The following is a 20246-nucleotide window of genomic DNA, read 5'->3' as shown; positions in this document are numbered from 1 at the left end:
GCATGCATCCAAAGTAAAGAGACTGAACAAAAGAGACAGGGTAAACAATTCTGGTTTTGGCCAAAACTGTTTACTATGAAAGGCGGACATGCTGAGTATCTGTTGCAAAAGCTAGTGAAACTAAATTAATTGACCTTACACTTATGTAAGGCCTATTTATTTTTTCACGTTATTCCGTAAGTTTGCATCGCATTTAAAACTGATCTACATGCAGCAGCACACATTCATTTCTAGTTGAACAACCATGCATTCTTAAATTCTTTAGTTCAGTGAGAGTATTAGCAAACCCAGATCAGAAATAAAGGTTAAGAGAAAGGCAGGGTGAAAGGGAGGCAGAATCACTAATCTACGCATTCAGAATGACTTGCTAACCAGTACACAAAATAGAAAGTAGAGATGATGTGTAAATTACAAACTATCTGCAAGCAATGCCAAAACACATTAGACTGACTTAAAAAGAAGGATGGAAGATAAAACTAACCACTTTTGGAACACAGCTTGATCACTTTTCAAAGAGATCATGTAATTTACTTAAGTTCCATTCCCTCCTTTTATTAGGCAATGACCCATGAAACTCCTTGCAGGCTCTTGCTCCTGTTCATCATCTGCATTCAGTCATGGTGCACAAACAGCTTCAGTATTTCCTAAGCTGAAGTGGCAATGTCTTTGAAATTAATATTCAGTTACACTTAAAATGAACACCATTCTCAAATGTCAGTTCTTTTCCCACTAGATTTTTTTTTTTGTGCTCCTACTTTAAGTGGAAATGAAAATTCTACTTATAGTGAGATCTGTATTAAAAGCTTTGATGACAAGCCATTTGTATTCTAGGAGGCCTCAAAATACAGCCTGTACAGCTGTTGACACAAATACGTATCAAAGCCTTAGGAATCATTAAGCTTCTTCATAAATGTGGAGCTTGAAATTATTTAAAGCACTGATCTGTTCAAAAGAGTTTCAAAACTATTGCTCTGTAGGATAAAGTCCACAAAGACAGATTACATTCTGCTGGAACAGAATTTATAATTTTTAAAAATTTTTGAGGAGTTGGTGATTTCTGCCCTCTTGCATGAGTTTGAAAGGAGACTTCTTCCATTTTCATTGTCATTCTTTTACCCTAAACAAAGGATAAGTGTCTGACTGAAGATTCCTTCTTAGTGCTGAAGATGTCAAAGGAAGATTCTTGTGACCTCATCTCACTTAATGAAGAGGAAATTGAAACACAGCACCTAAGATGGGTGCTTTTCCAAAAGCTCACAATAAAGATGACAAGGTGCTGACAAGACTGCATCAAAAAATGGTTAAGAAATTCTGCTTCCCGTGCTACTTCAATGCAACTGGAGAATAAAGACATTCCAGAAGAGAGCAAATGAAAAAAAAAACAACAGCCCTCTCTGTCAACTTTTATTCCTCTCTCTTCCTTCCTCATATTCCACAAAAGCTGCAATTTTTTCCTGAATTGACACTGTAACTTTATACTTGATTGTGTGTGATTTGAAGTGCATTTCTCCAAAGACAACTAATCAAAAAAACTGAGTTGGTCACATGTCTAACATAGGAAAGAAATCTGGAGAAGCATTTATGATGTTTAAAGGTGTCATAATTGAAGAACTAATTATAGGCCACACCCCAAATTAGCTGTAGTTCTGCCTCATCCTCACTTAATCTCTTTCAGTAAAATTTGTGATTAGAGTTGCAAAATGCTACACAACTACCTGGGGAAAAAAAACCCAACCCAATCAAAGACATATTTAAATTTATAATCCTGTATATCAAGATAAGTTTTTCCAAGAATTCTACAATGCAAAGCTAAAGGTAGACTCAAAATTTAAAATCAAGCTTCAATACACTTACCTGTGAAAAGGAAGAAGATCAAAACCATGATCATGGTATAACCAAAATATAAAATGGTACTAGCTGTTCCTGTGATTTGCAGTTTAGAAAAAAAATAATGTATTGCATATATTAGGAAATAAACTGCAGTGAAACCACTAGTGAGAAATGAACGCCACTGCCAGTGATAGTCCTAGAAGGGGTGGAGGGGTGGAAAAAAAAAAAAGTATGAGTAATATTCCATACACCTCTAACACACTGACCCTATTACTGAATGCAGAGCTACTTTTTCTATTGTTACTTTATCCAAAAGTGAGTTTTTATTTTTTATCTACAGGAAAAATAACTATATATAATCAATACTGCTTTAACTACACCATTCGCAGTCAGAGATAAAAAAATCAAAAGATCAATATCAAATAGGCAAAAATCTAAAACCCCAAATAAGCCAGACCTACTATTGCCAACCACAGAGATCCCCTCCTCTCCAAGGCTGGGCATGGCCAAAATGCACTTTGATTGAACAAAGTTAATGAATTAGTTTAGCATCTTCAGAAAACAGGGTGTTAGAATCTAAAGATGACATATCTGACTTAGCAGTACTCAGTGCAGTGTTTTAATAGTTGTTACAAGTTTTGCCAGAAGTAGCCAGCTTCACTTTTTAAAGACATGGTTTTAGTACATCTCGTTTAGTTACGGTGTTTACGTTGAATTCTGCAATACTTATTTTAAATTATAAAAGCCTTAAACATTTTTGGAAACATTCTTAAAACAATATCAAGTATGAATACTGAAGAGTATTTATTACCTCTGCACATAGATGGAAGTAGCAAAGCAATATTGTAGCCTCAGAACATGTAATAACCAAAATAATGAATACCAGAAACAGGAAGCCAAACATGTAATACATCTGGTGAGACCTATAAAGGGAGTTTAAAAAACCATAAAAATTAAAATAGACACCGTGCTAATATTATTTCTTCATATACAGTAATATCACCTTCACCTTAAGTATTCTTCTTCCTATTGAAGTACTGCCAGTTGTGCAGCCATAAAATTGACTTATTTATTTTCTAACTAAAGAACAGGAGCCTTGGCAGCTCAGCCTGAAAACAGTGAGAAAAGCAAGCCCAAAGAAAGCTACTGGTTGGGATTTTAGGGAAAGAACTGACTAGACATAATGAGTGAAAATACAGTTCCAGTGAAGTCAGCGTGACCTCTTCCACTGACTTCAGCAGAACTTGGATTTCACCTCACATTTCAATCAAAGGGGCAGAGCTGCAAATTAACAAGAGATGTCAAATGCTGTAGCTGTCTACATTGGGTAGAGAAACCTATTCAAGGTTCAGAAACAGTTTAACAAGATCCAGTAACTAAATTGTGCCAGAAGGAAGACAAATCCCTCACAGTAGATTAATTTGTCAGTGTGCTATGCACTCACATCAGAATTCACTTATAATGGACTGGCCTTTGGTGCTTTATTTTTGAAAAGAATTACTCTCTGGTGCCTTTACAAAGATTTCACAAAATTTGTTCTTGATTCTTTTTTCTCCCAGGAGTAATTACACTTTTCTAGCACAACAAAAACAACAACAAAAAATTCAAATAAATTTTATTATACTTACTACTTTCAAGTTATATGCCATATGTCAGTTTCAGAGCCACTTCCACATGAAGTCAGAGGAATAGCATGAGAAAACTAGCTATTTGAATACTGTAGGTCAGCTGTAAATTGCTAAGCATATCACAGCCGCTTCTCTTCACACCTCAACAAGCAAAACAGGCACCGAGTATAGAATCATAGAACAGTTTGGGTTGGAAGGGACCTTAAAGATCATTTAGTTCCACCTCCCTTCTAAACCACAAAATATTAAAAAGATGTTAACATTTAAATTTTTATTGAACCAGTATTCTGGTAACACGGCGTCACCAAAAAATCAGTCAAAGCATCTTGAAGAAAAACTTTTCACAAAGAAATTACCACCCTTTGTGACAGAGAAAATTCAAATAGATCATGGCTAACTTACCAAATACTATTGAGAATAAAGAACAACTGTATAAAGATACATCCAAAAGGTAGAATCCCTCCCATGATAATGCCAGGTAACGGCTTTGTATAGAATGATTGCTCAGGAATCTGACGAGGAATTTGATTTGTGCGAACAGGGTGTTCAATCGCCTTTAAACGAAAATTAAGAAATTACTAAATAAGTAAAATGTCGAACTACAACACTAACTTTTTGCTTTCTTTTTGAAATGACTAATAGCAAAAGTCTTTGATTTTGCATTTTGTTTTGAGCATGTGCATATCCAGCTACCACTACATCTGCTTTTGCTACCAGCCTAGCCACCAACATTTGTTAGGCAAACAAGCTAAAAGACAGTTCTTACTGAAAACATACCAGCAGATATTTTGGACTTCCCTTTTTATGATTACCTATCTGTGATCTGTTACAGAGCCTGAGCTGATTTCTCATTTTCTGCTGTGGGGTAGTGATGGTGCAGCCTCTTGCTTTCCCCTCCTAAAAATCCCTGTATGTTGTTTTTCAGGATTTACTCCAAGAATTACATTAAGGGAAACTTACAAACTGAGAGGATTCAATCTAGCAATTAAATTCTAATTTAAGATGCGTGCATAGATCAGCATGGTGGGAGAAAAAATCTAAGGCAGATAAATGCATACTTAGCCATCTCTCCCCTTTCGTAAAGATTACATGAAGAACATCAATAGACACTTGCTAGGTACTTGCTTTCTGATTTGATTTGAATGTATTTGTGACACCTGTCATGTTGCCTTATAGTTTATCAAATCCTCCTTTCTTAAAGGTAAATGCAGGGGGGTTACTGAAATTTCAACATGGTTATCAGAAAAAAAACATAGAATTCTGGTTAAGAAAAACAGAATAACTACAATCGACTTAAAAAGTGCCTTCTAAGATACTTAAATGTTCTCTGAAGGTATTCCATGAGAGCTACAGAGAGCTTGAACTCTGGCTTCCTATAGAGGAAAACCACAGAAATATATGAACTTCGAGATCTTTGTGTTTGTGGGCCACAATAAACCACTTTTAAGCAAAAAGAGAAGCACCGATTTCATTATTTAAGAATGTTTGGTCACCAGTGTCAGAAAGAGCCATCATATAAATAAGAAAAACTGATCAGTTTCAGAGTAAATCCCAATTAATGTCTGCCAAGCAGGAATAACCATTTACAGAACACTTATGTAAACAGATGTCACAAGAACTCTAGCAATTTGATCAGAAAATATCCTCAGTGTAGAAGGCAGACAGTAAAAAAAACATGGGGGAAAACCAGAAACGCGTAAGTTGCTTTCCCTTATGCTTGGCTGGGTCAACTAATCTTTTAGTAATGGAAAAGATGCTAACTAAAAAAGAAAACCCACACCCAAATCACTGCTTTATCTGGAGTAGTCACTCAATTAAATACAATGATAACCCTCATCATTGCAGAGAACTATCACCAACAACCAACTGAATATCAAAGTCTTGGAATCCCAAGATCAGATATCTCATGCAGATCTAAAGTAACAAAACGGAACTGGAGCTGACAATGCTTAGGTGCTACCTCAGTCATAGTCTATACAGTGAAGAATATACATGTGTGTGTGTGTATATATATATATGTATACATACACTTACAACACAGTTTCTCAAAAACACTTACGTTTTTCTTAAAACCAAAATAGGCACCAATAAACGTCAGTGGTACAGATATGCAAAACCAGAGTGCCAAAATAGCAACCAAAGTACCAAACGGAATAGCTGCTGAAGAGCCTTCTCCCCAGAGAATGAGGTTCATGATAAAAAAATCTGCAAATACAATTCTGAAAAATACGTAACACACTTAAAACACAGAAATACTCCTTAATATTTAACAATGTTAACAAAACAATAGCACTGTATTAAGATCTTAGTGTAAATCTCCGTTAAAACCAAATGACACACACAAAATATCAAAATGCAAGAGGTCAGACAGGCAATTCTTTGTTAATCTGGTGGCACTGAAGTTCAGCAGGAGCTGACGTTCCAACTAAGCAATTTCAAATATATGCTTGTCTTAACTACACTTCAGGGTAAGACTGCTTGCTGTGATTAAGTAGAAAAATTTATCATAGTGGTTATACAGTGTATGACACTATGTAAGACCAACTACAGTGTGGTCAGAGAAACAGCCTAGAGAGTAAAAGCAAGCAATGAAAAAGTGTGCCTGTCGAAAACTTAATATTATCATAATGCTCTTTCTTAATCAACTTCTTCATGTTGTGAGAGTAAACAAATGCTTACTGAAAAAAAATATCTAAGGACAATATGCCATTAACATATTCATCTTTGTCGAAAGTGCTGTGATATTCTTGTAGCTTCTGGAATAAAGGGACAATGTAATAACATTTACTTGTATAGCTGAAACTTATTAGCTATGCATGTCAGAGAAGCAATTTAATTCTTTTAATCATGGCAATATTCTCAACTTACCCAGGACAAAGGAATGATGTCAGCAGGACATTTGTTTTCCACTTCTCACCTCCAAATGCTGTATTAAAACATTTGACAGTCATCAAAACATGCATTAATCTTACAACTATTAATTTTCCAGTCCATTTAGCCCTTATACTTAGCTCGCAAATACTCAAAAAACGTGTTATCATGCCAAGTTTAACACAGTAAACCAAATCTTCAGTAATAAAATTGAACATACTGCTTAATCACAGAGCTGCAAAGCAAAGCAAAGCCTCAGACCAAGGTCAAGAAAAGTATATAACTAAAACTGGGTCTCTGACCACTTTTTCTGCTAAAAGGGGGAAGCAGATTTGCAGTACTTTTAAGTCTTTAAAGAACAGTTTAAATCTGGAGTGATTAAGAAGTTTAAGCTTTCCAGCATTTGACTGCAGGTGTCAGTAGGAGAAAAATACATAAATATGTGAAAAGCTATCTTAACAGTTTTCTTGAAATAATTCTTGCCTATGATTCCTACAAGAAAGTCAGGACTAACATGCTTACAGGAAGTAGTGATGTTCTCTTAAGTCTTAACAGCGTTAAGCAGTGGCGATACCTTTATTAAGATAGCTTTATTAAGAAAATCTTTATGAATTTGCACTATGCTTATAAAAATTCTAGTCAGCATACTTTCAAATGAAAATATCCTGCTGGAATTCAGTGAAGCTGACAATTTCATCAGAGCACTGCCATAATGACATGCTTCTTTATTTCAAGAGTCAGAAGTGATTATGGTTAGAGTGATTTTAATTAAGTTTCTATTTCTTCATAAAATCTTGGTAGAACATAGCACTGGTTATTATGATTAACCATTTAATTTCAACTCGGGTTTCACTTTTTAAATGCTATGTTAAAAAAAAGACCCACCCCTTTTAAAACTGGATATCCATCTGATTTGCATTGCAGTTTATGTCTCACATTATTTGTATACTATAAGGAGAAACATTCATGTTTACATGCTCTATGCAATGTATGGACCACCTTGTGCTATAACAAGAATATCTCTGCACCAGTCACTCACTGTCTTTGTAGTTAAACACAATATTCAAGTATCAACTGAATTATTCCCATTAAGTGTAATTATTACTAACTACCTCTCCACCAAAGACACAGGATTCAATTTACCATCAAGACAATTCAAAATATCCTTCAAAACACATAATATTCACGTAATATAAAGAATACTTCTGTCCTCAGTTATGCTCTTAGTCTAAAAGTCTCTTTCCATTTAAGTCTAATTGGCTCAAGGATTAGGAAAAAGAATTGTTCACTATCATGTCACTACCATTGTGGAAAATTCCTTACAAAATACAAACCCTCTTTCCCCAGTGGTTCTCCACACATGAAAATTACAAAATGGTTAGAATGAAGAACTCCAATGGCTACTGCCAGGCTGAAGTTCAGAAATAAATTCCTTCTCTAGTCCCTTATGTTCAGAACTAAAATAGTCTGAAGGATCCAGTTCACCCAGTCATAGAGTCTTTTACCTTTAGTAAGGTAATTAAAACAAGCTGTACTTCACCTTAAAGTAAACCAGAGGGTACAGCAGCAGTTCGAGGTTGGTAGGCAGGCCTTGAAACATTAGCTAGCTGGGATTAGTGAAGGAAAACAGTATCAACCAACTACTGTCAGGTGCCCAAACACCACTGAGTTGATTTCTGCAACTACAGAACACCTAATAATCCTTCCCCCTGTGCCCCTGTCACAGTCTGATAAGTACCACTCTCCCAGGGATCTAGGAACTAGCTAAAAAGAGGCAACAAATCTCAGGCATGCAAGAACAGAGGTTCTTGACTGGGGGAGAAGAAAATAAAATGAAATAAAGTAAAAAGTTACCAAGCAACACTGATAGTTAAAACTAAATGCAAGTTAACATTGTGCCCCCCCACTGTAGGAAACAGAAGTACAAAACTGTCTGATGTAATGAGCTTAGTACTAGTAAAATGGAATTTGGTTCCCAGTTCCATAAATACGTAGTAGCAAGAGCAAATCAAGGTCTTCAGGCATGAACATCAAACCTAATCTAACTATGTCAGTGTTCTATGTGTTTTCTGTTGTTAAGGTATGTACATTTCTCCAACTTACCCTAAGGGAAACTACAAACAGTACTGCAAACTAAAAGTCAGTTCTGTGATGATAATTTACTTTAATGAACTTAAGCCTTGTCATTTTAAATAACGTTTACTCACATTTGTAGAATCTGGCAGCAACATAGCCAGCTGGAGTTCCAAGTAGTACCCACAAAACTACAGCACAAGTCATTAGAGCTCCCCGGTTAGCAGGTGACAAAAATCCCAGGCAAGCAAAAACTGAAACAGAAGACACACAATTTTAAAATTAACTATACATTTGACTTAAAGCCAGTATATCAGTTATCTTAAAAACTATGCATACTAAGTTGCATGTCGACTGTATCAGCTCAGCTGTTTCTAACGTTAAGACTTCTTTCTAGACAAAAACTATAGCACTATTTTTACTAGTACTATGCAATTAACAGTGAAAAATCATCTGTACTCAACTAACTCCTCTCCACTCCATTACTTACACAGGGTAACAAAAGTCATTATTAAGATCTGTGTGCCAGAGCCTACAAAAACAGACAACAGCATTCCTTTTCTTGGGGGCCTGAAAATATCACCATGAACCAGTTTCCAGCCAAATTCTTCCTGAGCATCTTCCTGTAAAGGAAATACACCTGTTTTAATACAGTAGATTGCCATTTAAATAGCCTGTTACAGAAAAACATTTAGCTGAAAAAATTACATTCCAAATAAATTTTAGGAGGTACATTTTAGACTTACAGTGGAATCCATCTGATTGTATCTTGCGATGTCTTTATGCAGTGTCCTCAACATAATCATAGCTACCATTCCAGACAAAAAGAGGACAATCACCAAGGAGTTCATAATACTGAATTAAAAAAAAATAATTACAAAAATCATCATTCAAATTGCAGTATATACACTTCAGTAAAGTACACTTGAAGACAAACTTTCTTCTCACCTAAACCACTGAATATGAGTGTGAGGCATGGATTCCAAAATATAATCCCATCTTGATGCCCACCTTATATTTTTTTCTTCCTGAAAGATTAAATACATCAGTTTCAGATACAGTCAGTATCCAACTTGTACATTTACAAGTGGATGTTCATGCAAAGCAATCGTAAGTCTCATGACAAATTGGAAATTTCATGTTGCATGCCTTAAAGAGAATAGTCTACTAATGGCTACCTAGAACTAACCTAAGATTTGACCATACAATCTAAACCAAAGTATTTTCTGAATAGTATTGAGCATCCATGTCTTAAAGCATAAAGGCCTATCAAATTAATTCAATTGTGCTTCCTCCCTTCAAGAATTACATAATTCATCTGGAATTCAAATAAAGAGCAGAATAATAAAAGAACATGCATTCCTTAGCATAAGGCAACACACAGATGCTGAGAAACTAAACTCTGCTATATAGTCTCCAGCATAATATTCTACTTTCTAGATAGTACTCTGTGCAAATTATCCTTTGCTTTCATATAACATCGTTTCAGTACCAACTACCAATCCAGTTACGTGCAGTTTATACTGCAGAACAGATGGGGAAACAATACTACAGAACTTACACTGTTCGTAGAGGGGAACAAATAATTCCTTCAGGCATTTCAACAGATTATACTTACTCAGACTGAACATTCAAAACTTCAAAAAACTTTTCTTTGTTTTATTTTGCAGAGTAAACATGAAAAAAAGAATAAACAGTGCTGATCAACCTGAAGATTGCTATTAAACCATAAACGCTAGTAACAATAAAAATGGCTAGGTGTCTTTCTGACAGGATTTTATTTCCGTAATTTATAACATACCAGAGCAAGAGTGCTCTCCAGTAAAGCCAGGTTTTGAAAATATAAAACCCAGCAAGTTAAAAAATTTAGCCAAGATAACGTATCTAGTTCACTGAGACTATAAAACTAGGTCTCAAAGCAAGCAATCGTTATCAATGGTTCTAGGACAGAATCGCATTTTTCCCCATACCTACACTGCCTTTTTTCTTGTCTTCCTGAGATTACTTGATCCGCCAACCTATTAGAATTTCAGAAGATGACCTTCAAGTGATGCAACACTGTGCACGGGACACTAACACACACAGAGCTGGGCACGTAATTGTTTTTGTAAGAGAAACACTCTAATAGCATGAAGCTAAGGTCATTCTTAATTACTAATTTCTCACAGGTTTCCAGAAGTACTTGCTTTTCAGATTACACATCAATTTCAGCATCGTAACTGATATAATTCCTCAAAATAGAATTATTACATCATCCATAATATAACCCCTTCTGAATATTTTTCTTATCCCATTTATTGTATTTTGAACTTTATGATGTAATCCAATACATTACTAGAGCAAAGAATCATCATGGTAATTCTACAAACACTGCTATATCAGCTTACAAGAAATAAGAGGCGTTCATGCATGGGATACTGTGGCAATATAATGATATTTTAAGACCAGCGTGTTACTGCATACTTCTTACAACAGTGGTGGCGGATCCTGCACCCGAACTCAATGCTACCCTCCAATTAACTTTAAAGATCAACTATTTAGTCTCCATTTTGCCACAGTTGAACTGAATCTTACAGGCAGGCTACAAGTCCAGAATTAAGAAAGATATATGAAAAGCCTTGATATAACAACGGCCTATCATTTTGAAAGACACCATTGATCTTGCAATCAGAACAAGAAAAAGGTTAAACAAAAACAAAAAAATGCCTTATTGCTATTTTTTAATCTATTAATCTCCAAGATTTTAATTAAAGTCTGTAAATACAAGGAAAGAAAAAAGGAGTAGATTCCTTCATGTCCAGAAGAATCATGGAATTACTGATGTTGAAAATGTGAAAATATGAAAATATGAATTTCTGTGTGTGAACTATCCCTTCAATACATACACAAGCTGTCAAGAAATCCAATCAGTTATAAACTGCACTTTTTAGCGAGTCACTTGCATTTTGAGGTCTTAGACTAATCGGGAAACAGTTTGGGAAAGAGTGGGAAATGTTGGGAAACAATCTGTACAGCAAACTCAATTTAAAAATAAAGAAACCTTTCTTGCTAGTCACCAGAATGAGACATCCTCAAGCATCACTGCTCCCTGCAGTTGCTCAATATACTGCTCCTCTCTTTTTAAATGGAGAACAGAGGAACAAAAGAATACCAGCTTCCTACCCTTTTACTGATTTCCATGGAAGGAAGATCTTGGAGGGGAGACAACTTTTGCAGCAGGAGAGCAAAAAATGATCGGCTTCAACCTACCTACAACAGTCATTTGACGAAACACACAATTTCTCAGACTTAAAGAGCTTGGATAAAAAATAATCTACCAGAAAGCCCAGGTAAACACAGAAAATGTGATTCTTTTTAAAAAAACACATATGCATTTCATATTCAGTGTGTGCTGGGTGGTATACAAACCTGTAAAGTGTGTGGTTAAATCCCAAGCCATCTTTGACATTCCAGTTCAAATAACATTTTAAAACCACAAATTTAGTATTCCGAGATAAATTTTGTCCATCTTTGTAATTCAGAGTATTAATGCATGATTTTGAGAGGTAACTACCACAGAAAGCTTAGTACTCACTTGAAAAGAAACTGAGTATGTGTAAGCAATTTTGACTTCTCCATTAGCCTTATTACTTATATCCATAGGTACTCCTGAGCAATCAGGGTTGTCTGGATGAGTATGCTTATAACTGCGGGAAGAAAAAACACAGAATGAAAGCAGCTTCACTGACAACACCCTTGAGAAAAAATGCATTCATCTTGCAAAAGCATTGATTTCCTCCAGGATTCTTCCCTTAAATTGCTTAAATTTGCTTAAATTGCAAAAATAGTTCTTAATGCCTCATAAAATTCAGAACTCATAAGGAACTTGTTGATACTTGAACTTCTTAAAAGTTGTCTCTTCTAAACAGAAAACTATAGAGAGCACAGTCTCAAAAACAGAGCACCGAAAATTAAAGAAGTGTGAGTACTGCTGAGAACATCGAAAACACTCGAGAAGTTACAACAGAATTACTAATTTCTGCCAGAAAAAAATACTTTCATTATGATGCTGGACCAACAATGCAACAAGCTCAGCTATACCAAGAATACAAAAGAAAGGAAAGACAAGATGCTAAGAAATAACAAAACAGTCATCAGTTGTGCAAAAGCCACATAGACACCAGAACAATTGACAAATATATTTGCGAATTCATTCAGTTTGAATCCTCATTGCTGAAAACATCAAATGTTGCACTCCGATTACTCCTGCATCAGGCACTGGCAGCCTATTCTGTCACAAAACAAAATGCTCCCCAGTAGGGAAATGAGGGCTGCTTCACAGAACACACACCACTTCCAGGTTTTAGTTTATCTTTTTTTGGCCCAAATAGGAAATAGTGCACGAAGTCCTATCAAATCCAGAACAAAATTATGTTAGACTGTCCTACATTACACTATATCAATTGACAGGAAAGCTAATCTACTAGTCATGTATCTGAAAACATTTTTGACTAGCAACAGGTCCCCAGATCAAAGCAAGTATCTTGGGATGGACCACTGTTTGATGACAAGTTACTTATGAGTACCAACCTTTTTGGTTCAAGTTTAGCAGCAACTAGTCTTGCTCCCAGAGCTTCATTTTCCACAACATGGTAATATATTTTTATGTCAACATGGTTGAAGATATAAAAAGTATCTTTTTCATGAAATTCTGACTGCAATGATAAAAGATGATGTTAAACAATCAAAAAGGACATCATAAAAGCCTTAGACAGAAGCTTACATAACAGAATTTTAGACTGCATACATTTTTTCTGTCAAGAAGTTCTCCTACAAAAATAAAGCAGAATTCTGAGAATACAAGGACAGTAACATGCTTCCCTGCATTAAGACGACAAATTAGACAAGTTAACATTAAGAACTACTATAACTGAAAAGTAGAAAAAGTATTTCAATATAAAACATATTTATAAATTTAAATATAATTATTATTTCAGTAACTGAAGATGTTCTATTTTATTTAATTGAAGTAGCAAACAATAGATAACTATGCGACAACTTTCATATCAGAAGGGTATTCAAAAGCATCAGCTATTTTAAAATGTGTGTATTTTTCATAGATTAAACAGAACCTTCCAAGACAAACAATGCAAATAATTGCTCTCTGTGATCGCACCGCCCTGACATTTGAAACCAAAGATGCACAAGAATGAACTGCAAGCAGCAGCCACGAATGCTGAATATAAATCTCAGGTGAAGGGAAACATCAGCTTGGAATTTGGTCAGTTAAGGAGGCTGTTAAATCACAAGCATTATGTCTACCGAATTGAACTTCTTTACAGTTCTATCCCCACCCCTTTCTACAAAGCACCCTAATTAGAGAATAGTTATGTAGATGTTATATAGATGAAGTGCTCTTCTACAGTCCTTCAATTACTCCAAAGGTTATTTTCCTCTTACTAAAAACAAGTATTTAAAAAAGATTAAAAGAATATTGCCAGATTACATATCTGATCATAAATGCATCCATTCATATGGAGCCTCTGAAACCAATTAATTATGGAGGCATGGAAATAAAATTGAAAACAGCAGAAACTGTTGGTTTGGTAAGATCCATTAAGTAAAACCAACTCATCTGATAAAACCAAAAACCTGTTCCAGGTTCTCAGTGACCTCTCCACGGAGTTTTGTGGTAATCTAGACACCCTGGACTTTCTATTGCATTCTTATTTCCATAATGCTTACAGTGCATTCATCTGGACCTCTACCCATTAATCCAGCAGATCTGTCTCTCACAGTTTTGTTCACTCAGAAATCTTATATTCTGCCTTCTTCCATCAGCCCACACAGTTTTAGGGAAAGCAATCCTTCTGGAAGTATTAATTTCCATGCAGTGGTACATATATATCAATGAAAACCTGCTTCCATGAAAACACCTTTATACCACAAAAATGTAAAGTCCAAGCCTTCAAATGTTTAGGAAACGAAGGATGACATGTTTTTTTTTTCTCCTTCATCCTTTAAACGTATTAATGTTATGCATGTTCACCTCCTCTCTGTCTTTCAGAGCCCTTCTGTATTATGCAACAGAAGGAACCAAAGTTCTTAGGCTTAGGTGAGGCTTACAAATTGTGGTACTTGCAGAGATAACAAAACATCTAGTTTTAGGCAACAAGAGTTCTTAAGATAGTGAGAACTCACCATAGAAACATGACATAGGAGAAATGCCAGTCTTTAAATTAGTAAAAAGGGGGTTTTAAAAAATAATAATAATTGCATAAACATACATTAATAACACAGGCATCTTTTGGACGGCCATCTTCTGTAATGTAACAGCCAATGGGAAAACCAGGATTGCAGAACCTCTGACCATCTTCAACATCATAACACCAGGTCACAGGCATGTTGTCCACAATCCTGTAAGTGGCATAGTGACATTCCACAATCTTTCAAAATACACAGTATAATGGAAACAAAACCAGATTAATATTAATCTAACTTTGCTACATTCATTACTGGAAGCTTTAACTACAAGAATACTTCTTTTAAATCTTAACCCATGAAATTACACTGATTGCCAATCCAATTTCCAGATGAGATAAAAGCATGCAGCTCTTCAACTGAAACTTTATCTTTTTTTACGAAAAAAATATTTTAAAAATCAATCTATTTCTTTAGAAGGTGCCTTGGAAGTAGGAGGCTTACTCTGTGACCACCAAAACATTCTATTCACTGGACTAGTTTCTGAAGTCCCCTTATAGCCCAATACATAAAACTCCCACTCCAAAGTCCTAACAACTTCATTATGTTGTCTTTTAAAATGGCCAAAATCATCCACTAAACCAGCTAAAATGAACTTGATAATTTCAAGTTTAAGACAAAACACACACAAAAAAATACGTCTACACACATATTAATTCTCCAGCTTCCTCATTGATTTTCCATTGCAAAATACATTTTTCATGGCACTTTAAGCTAAAGTGCAAGGAGTTTTTTGTTCTTTTTTTGGTTTGGTTTTGGTTTTGGTGGGGGTTTTTTGCTATTTAAGTGAATTCCTGACCACTGACCTCAGCTGGAGTTCCCTGAGAGTATGCAGTATTTTAACTAGATGGTTTACATGAGTAAAAAATTGTAAGCCACCACACAGTTGGGAAAGCAATCACTTTCAAACCTCCCTCCATTGTCTACCTGCTGCTTTTATTTTATTGCCTCCCAAGATTTATATTCATATTAGCCATAAATCCTGAGCCCAGCAGGTTTATAGTTCAGTTTCAATGAAAAATTTCTGGAGGAATCCCACAACTCCATGAGCTGCAGAAAATTGTAAGACAGTAAGACAAGTATCCAACATGATACAAACAGTAGAAATGTCAAAACCAAACCCATACTTACAAACATAGAGAAAAACACCCAAAATAGTGCCCTGTCCCTCTGTAAGAGGAACTACTAAAAAAACCCACACCCGTTCCTTTATGTTATAAAATGTTTTAACTAGCTAAAACATAAATCCCAAAAGAAGTAATTCAACGCATATTTAAAATTCAGCAGCTGCCTTTAGGGCAACACTAATTGCTTTAAGGCATGTTTTTAAAGGTCTATTAATAAACTTCACACATGAAGACATGAGACAAGTGCCACTTCTTGAAAAAAGAAATCCCACTGAAAGTTAACAACATACAGTTTTTGTAAAACTTATCAAGCTACTGAATATCCTTTACAATTACATGTCTTATCATTATAACCACTAGGCTATTAATGTTAACAGATACCTGATAACACCTCATTAGGAACTTTTGAATCCCTAATTAAGCACAGGAATTATGACTCCAGACAACAAACCCAAAGCATTATTTAGTCTGTTGTGTATTGTAACAGTCTTCTAAAGTAGCACTATTTCTTAAAGCACACCAACAGATGGGGCTAAAAAGAGCTGCTGCACCTGATGCCTTTGTTCACACAACATGAAGAGATCCCCATCACCCCTACCATTAGCTATCAGGCAGAAGTAGCAATGTTCTTAGCTCATACTGATACAGTGGAAGAGGTGAAGACAGGCCCTCCAAAACCACAGTTTCCAGGTTCTCAGGAGACTCCAAAGACTATCACAGTCACAGGCAGCATCAATGTCAACCAAATCCTATTCGCTTCACCATGTTGCTATGAGGTCCAATTGAGTTGCTAGTTAGGAGTTATTCCAGGTGCGGATTCATTACACTTGGACCGTATTGTATAAGGCCAATTGTATGAGGTTCAACTAGAAGTGCCGGGTCCTGCGCTTGGGTTACACCAGCCCCACACAGCACTACAGACTTGGGGCAGAGCAGCTGGAAAGCTGCCCGGTAGGAAAGGACCTGGGGGTGCTGGTTGACAGCCAGCTGGACGTGAGCCAGCAGTGTGCCCAGGTGGCCAAGGCCAGCAGCATCCTGGCTTGTGTCAGAAACAGTGTGGCCAGCAGGGCCAGGGCAGTGATTGTCCCCCTGCACTCAGCACTGGTGGGGCCGCATCTCACATCCTGTGTTCAGGTTTGGGCCCCTCACTGCAAGAGGGACACTGAGGTGCTGGAACGTGTCCAGAGACAGGCAACGGAGCTGGTGAAGGGTCTGGGGCACAAGTCCTGTGAGGAGCGGCTGAGAGAACTGGGGTTGGTTAGCCTGGAGAAAAGGAGGCTGAGGGGAGACCTTACCACTCTCTACCACTACCTGAAAGGAGGTCATGACAAGATGGGTATCAGCCTCTTCTCCCAAGTATAACAAGCAATAGGAGAAGAAACAGACTCAAGTTGCACCAAGGCAGGTTTAGATTGCATATTAGGAAAAAATTCTGCACCAAAAGGGTTGCCAAGCACTGGAACAGGCTGCCCAGGGAAGTGGTTGAGACACTGTCCCTGGAAGTATTTAAAAGAAGTGTAGATGTGGCACTTAGGGACATTGTTAGTGGTGGACTTGACAGTGTTAGGTTATGTTTCTATTTGGTTTGTGTGTCAAGGTTTTGGTAGTGGGGGTGGCTTCTGTGAGAAGCTGCTAGAAGCTTCCACTATGTCCAACAGAACCAATACCAGCCAGCTCCAACACGGACCTGCTGCTGGCCAAGGGTGAGCCCATCAGCAACAGTGGTAGCACCTCTGGGCTAATATATTTCAGAAGGGAAGCGGGAGTGGGGTGGGGAGCAAGGAAGTGGTGCAATGGCAACTTCAGCCAGAGAGAGGAGTGAAAATATTCGCGAGAAACAACACTGCAGATACCCAGGTCAGGGAAGAAGGAGGGAGAAGAGATGCTCCTGGTATCAAAGCAGAGATTCCCCTGCAGCCCATGGAGGTTCACAGTGGAGCAGATACAGGCTGTGGAAGACCCCACACCAGTGGAGATGGATGCCCGAAGAAGGCTGTGATCCTGTGGGAAGCCCACGTGGGAGCAGGCTCCTGGCAGGACCTGTGGGCCCTGTGCAGAGAGGAGCCCACGCTGGAGCAGGTTTGCTGGCAGGGCTTGTGACCCTGCGGAGGACCCATGCTGGAACAGTCCGTTCCTGAAGTGCTGCACCCTGTGGAAGGGAGCCATGCTGGAGCAGTTCTTGAAGAATGTCAGCCTGAATGGCAGACCTCAGAAAGCTATGATCAATGGCACAGAGTCCAGCTGGAGCCTGTAGCCAGGGGTGTTCCCCAGGGGTCACTGCTGGGTCCAGTCCTGTTCAACATACTCATCAGTGACCTGGATGAAGGGACAGAGTGTGCCCTCAGCAAGTCTGCTGATGATACAAAGCTGGGAGCAGCGGCTGATACCCCTGAAGGCTGCACTGCTGTTCAGAGAGACCTGGACAGGCTGGAGAGCTGGGCAGAGAGGAACCCAATGAAGTTCCACAAAGGCCAGTGTAAGGTCCTGCCCGTGGGGAAGAACAACCCCGCACACCCGTACAGGCTGGGGGCTGACCTGCTGGAAGGCAGCTCTGTGGAGACGGACCCGGGAGTTCTGGTGGACAGCGAGTTGCCCCTGGGCCAGCAGTGTGCCCTGGTGGCCAAGCAGGCCAGTGGGTTCCTGGGGTGCATTAGGAGGAGCGTGGCCAGCGGGTTGAGGGAGGTGATCCTCTGCCCTAGTGAGACTGCATCTGGAGTACTGTGTGCCATTCTGGGCTCCCCAGTTCAAGAGAGACAGGGAACTGCTGGAAAGAGTCCAACAGAGGGCTACAAAGATGGTGAGGGGCCTAGAGCCACCTCCCTTATAAGGAAAGGCTGAGAGAGCTGGGCCTGTTTAGCCTGGAGAAGAGAAGATGAAAAGGGCATCTTACCAATTTCTACAAATATCTTAAGGGTCAGTGTCAGGAGAATGGGGCCAGGCTCTTTTCAGTGGTGCCCAGTGCCAGGACAAGGGGCAATGGGCACAAACTGAAACACAGGAAGTTACATCTGAATATGAGGAAAAACCTCTTTACCTCAAGGATGACACAGCACTGGAACAGGCTGCCCGGAGAGGTTGTGGAGTCTCCTTCTCCGGAGGTACTCAAAACCCACCTGGACATGATCCTATGCAACCTGCTCTAGGTGACCCTGCTTCTTTTAGTGGGGCTGGACTAGGTGATCTCCAGAGGTCCCTTCCAAGCCCAACCACTCTGTGATTCTGTAGGAAGTTCTCACGTTGAAGAAGTTCATGGACAACTGTCTCCCATGGAAGGGACCCCATGCTGGAGCAGGGAAAGAGCGTGAGAACTCCTCCTCCTGAGAAGGAAGGAGTGGCAGAGACAATATGTAATAAACTGACCGCAACCCCCATTTCGCATCCCGCTGTGCCACTGTGGGGGGAGGACGTAAAGGAAACAGGGAGTGAAGTTGAGCCCAGGAAGAAGGGAGGTATGGCGAGAAGGTGTTTTAAGATTTGAATTTATTTCTCATTACCCTACTGTGATTTGATTCATAATAAATTAAACCAGTTTCCCAAGTAGAATCTGTTTTGCCCACGATGGCAATTGCTGAGCGATCTCTCCCTGTCCTTATCTCGACCCATGAACCTTTCATTGTATGTTCTCTCCCCTGTCCAGCTGAGGAAGGGAGTGATAGAGTGGCTTTGGTGGTCACCTGGTGTAGAGCCAGGGTCAGCCCATCACACAGTTGGGCTTGGTGACCCTAAAGGTATTTTTCAACCTAAATGATTCTATGATTCCATATTTGGAATTTTACCTCCATAATATATGCTAGAGATACCTCTTGCTTTCGTTAGTATTTTAATTTCATTATCAAAACCAGGTAAAGCATTAATCTACTGCAAATGAGTTTGGCTGGAGTTAAGGCTTTCCCTTGCATCTTCTGCAGCAAAGACATACTGAGCTGCCTTTAAGCAGCAATGCTGGAACAAATTGATGGTTTAAGACGCAAATCATTTTTCACAGTTAATCTTCAAATTTAAAATGACTTGAAGAGATTATACATGTGGGCAAATATGCTATACAAAGGTGTTCTTATATGTCTCCCAAGAACATCTGGTTATGAACATTGTCAGCCAAGATACCAGTATGGCTGTTGAGTCCAATTCAGTATGTCAATTCCTAATCTTACTAAGTGGCTTTTAAAACCTTAAAAGTACTTTGCACCATCTGTGTTCCCCAGGAATTTTATGATAAATTGAAGCTGGATAATAAACCTCCACTAAATCCTCACTTATGCTACCTTGCTGATCCCTGTACAACATACCCCAGGACCACACATCATTCATCACAAAATCCAGCCACTTCCATTTTGTGAAGCTGTGGCTGAGAAGGATTATCATTACCAGACAGACATAAACAGGGGTTCTTCACGCCACTAGTTCTAAAGTTTTAGGGCAGTGGGCGTAGCAAAAAAATTAAATGTAGAAGTGCTATTAAAAGAACTAAGAATATATA

The 20246-nt window shown here is 38.2% G+C and overlaps 1 protein-coding gene across 1 annotated transcript in view; it reads right to left on the bottom strand.

Annotated features, from left to right (window-relative positions):
- Positions 1-20246, bottom strand: part of TM9SF2 (transmembrane 9 superfamily member 2) — a 31495-nt gene that overhangs the window by 3621 nt on the left and 7628 nt on the right. Inside the window, exons 5-16 of the mRNA XM_055702018.1 lie at positions 14669-14798; positions 12972-13096; positions 11977-12088; positions 9351-9430; positions 9149-9257; positions 8893-9025; positions 8537-8656; positions 6327-6384; positions 5518-5677; positions 3861-4012; positions 2642-2753; positions 1855-2026 (exon numbers count right to left, since the gene is read on the bottom strand). Coding sequence (XP_055557993.1) covers positions 1855-2026; positions 2642-2753; positions 3861-4012; positions 5518-5677; positions 6327-6384; positions 8537-8656; positions 8893-9025; positions 9149-9257; positions 9351-9430; positions 11977-12088; positions 12972-13096; positions 14669-14798 — 1463 coding nt within the window. The remainder of the gene's footprint in view (positions 1-1854; positions 2027-2641; positions 2754-3860; positions 4013-5517; positions 5678-6326; positions 6385-8536; positions 8657-8892; positions 9026-9148; positions 9258-9350; positions 9431-11976; positions 12089-12971; positions 13097-14668; positions 14799-20246) is intronic.

This window comes from Falco cherrug, chromosome 2 (genome assembly GCF_023634085.1).
Source record: "Falco cherrug isolate bFalChe1 chromosome 2, bFalChe1.pri, whole genome shotgun sequence".
Classification (NCBI taxonomy): domain Eukaryota; kingdom Metazoa; phylum Chordata; class Aves; order Falconiformes; family Falconidae; genus Falco; species Falco cherrug.
This window is presented reverse-complemented; position numbering and strand designations above follow the sequence as displayed.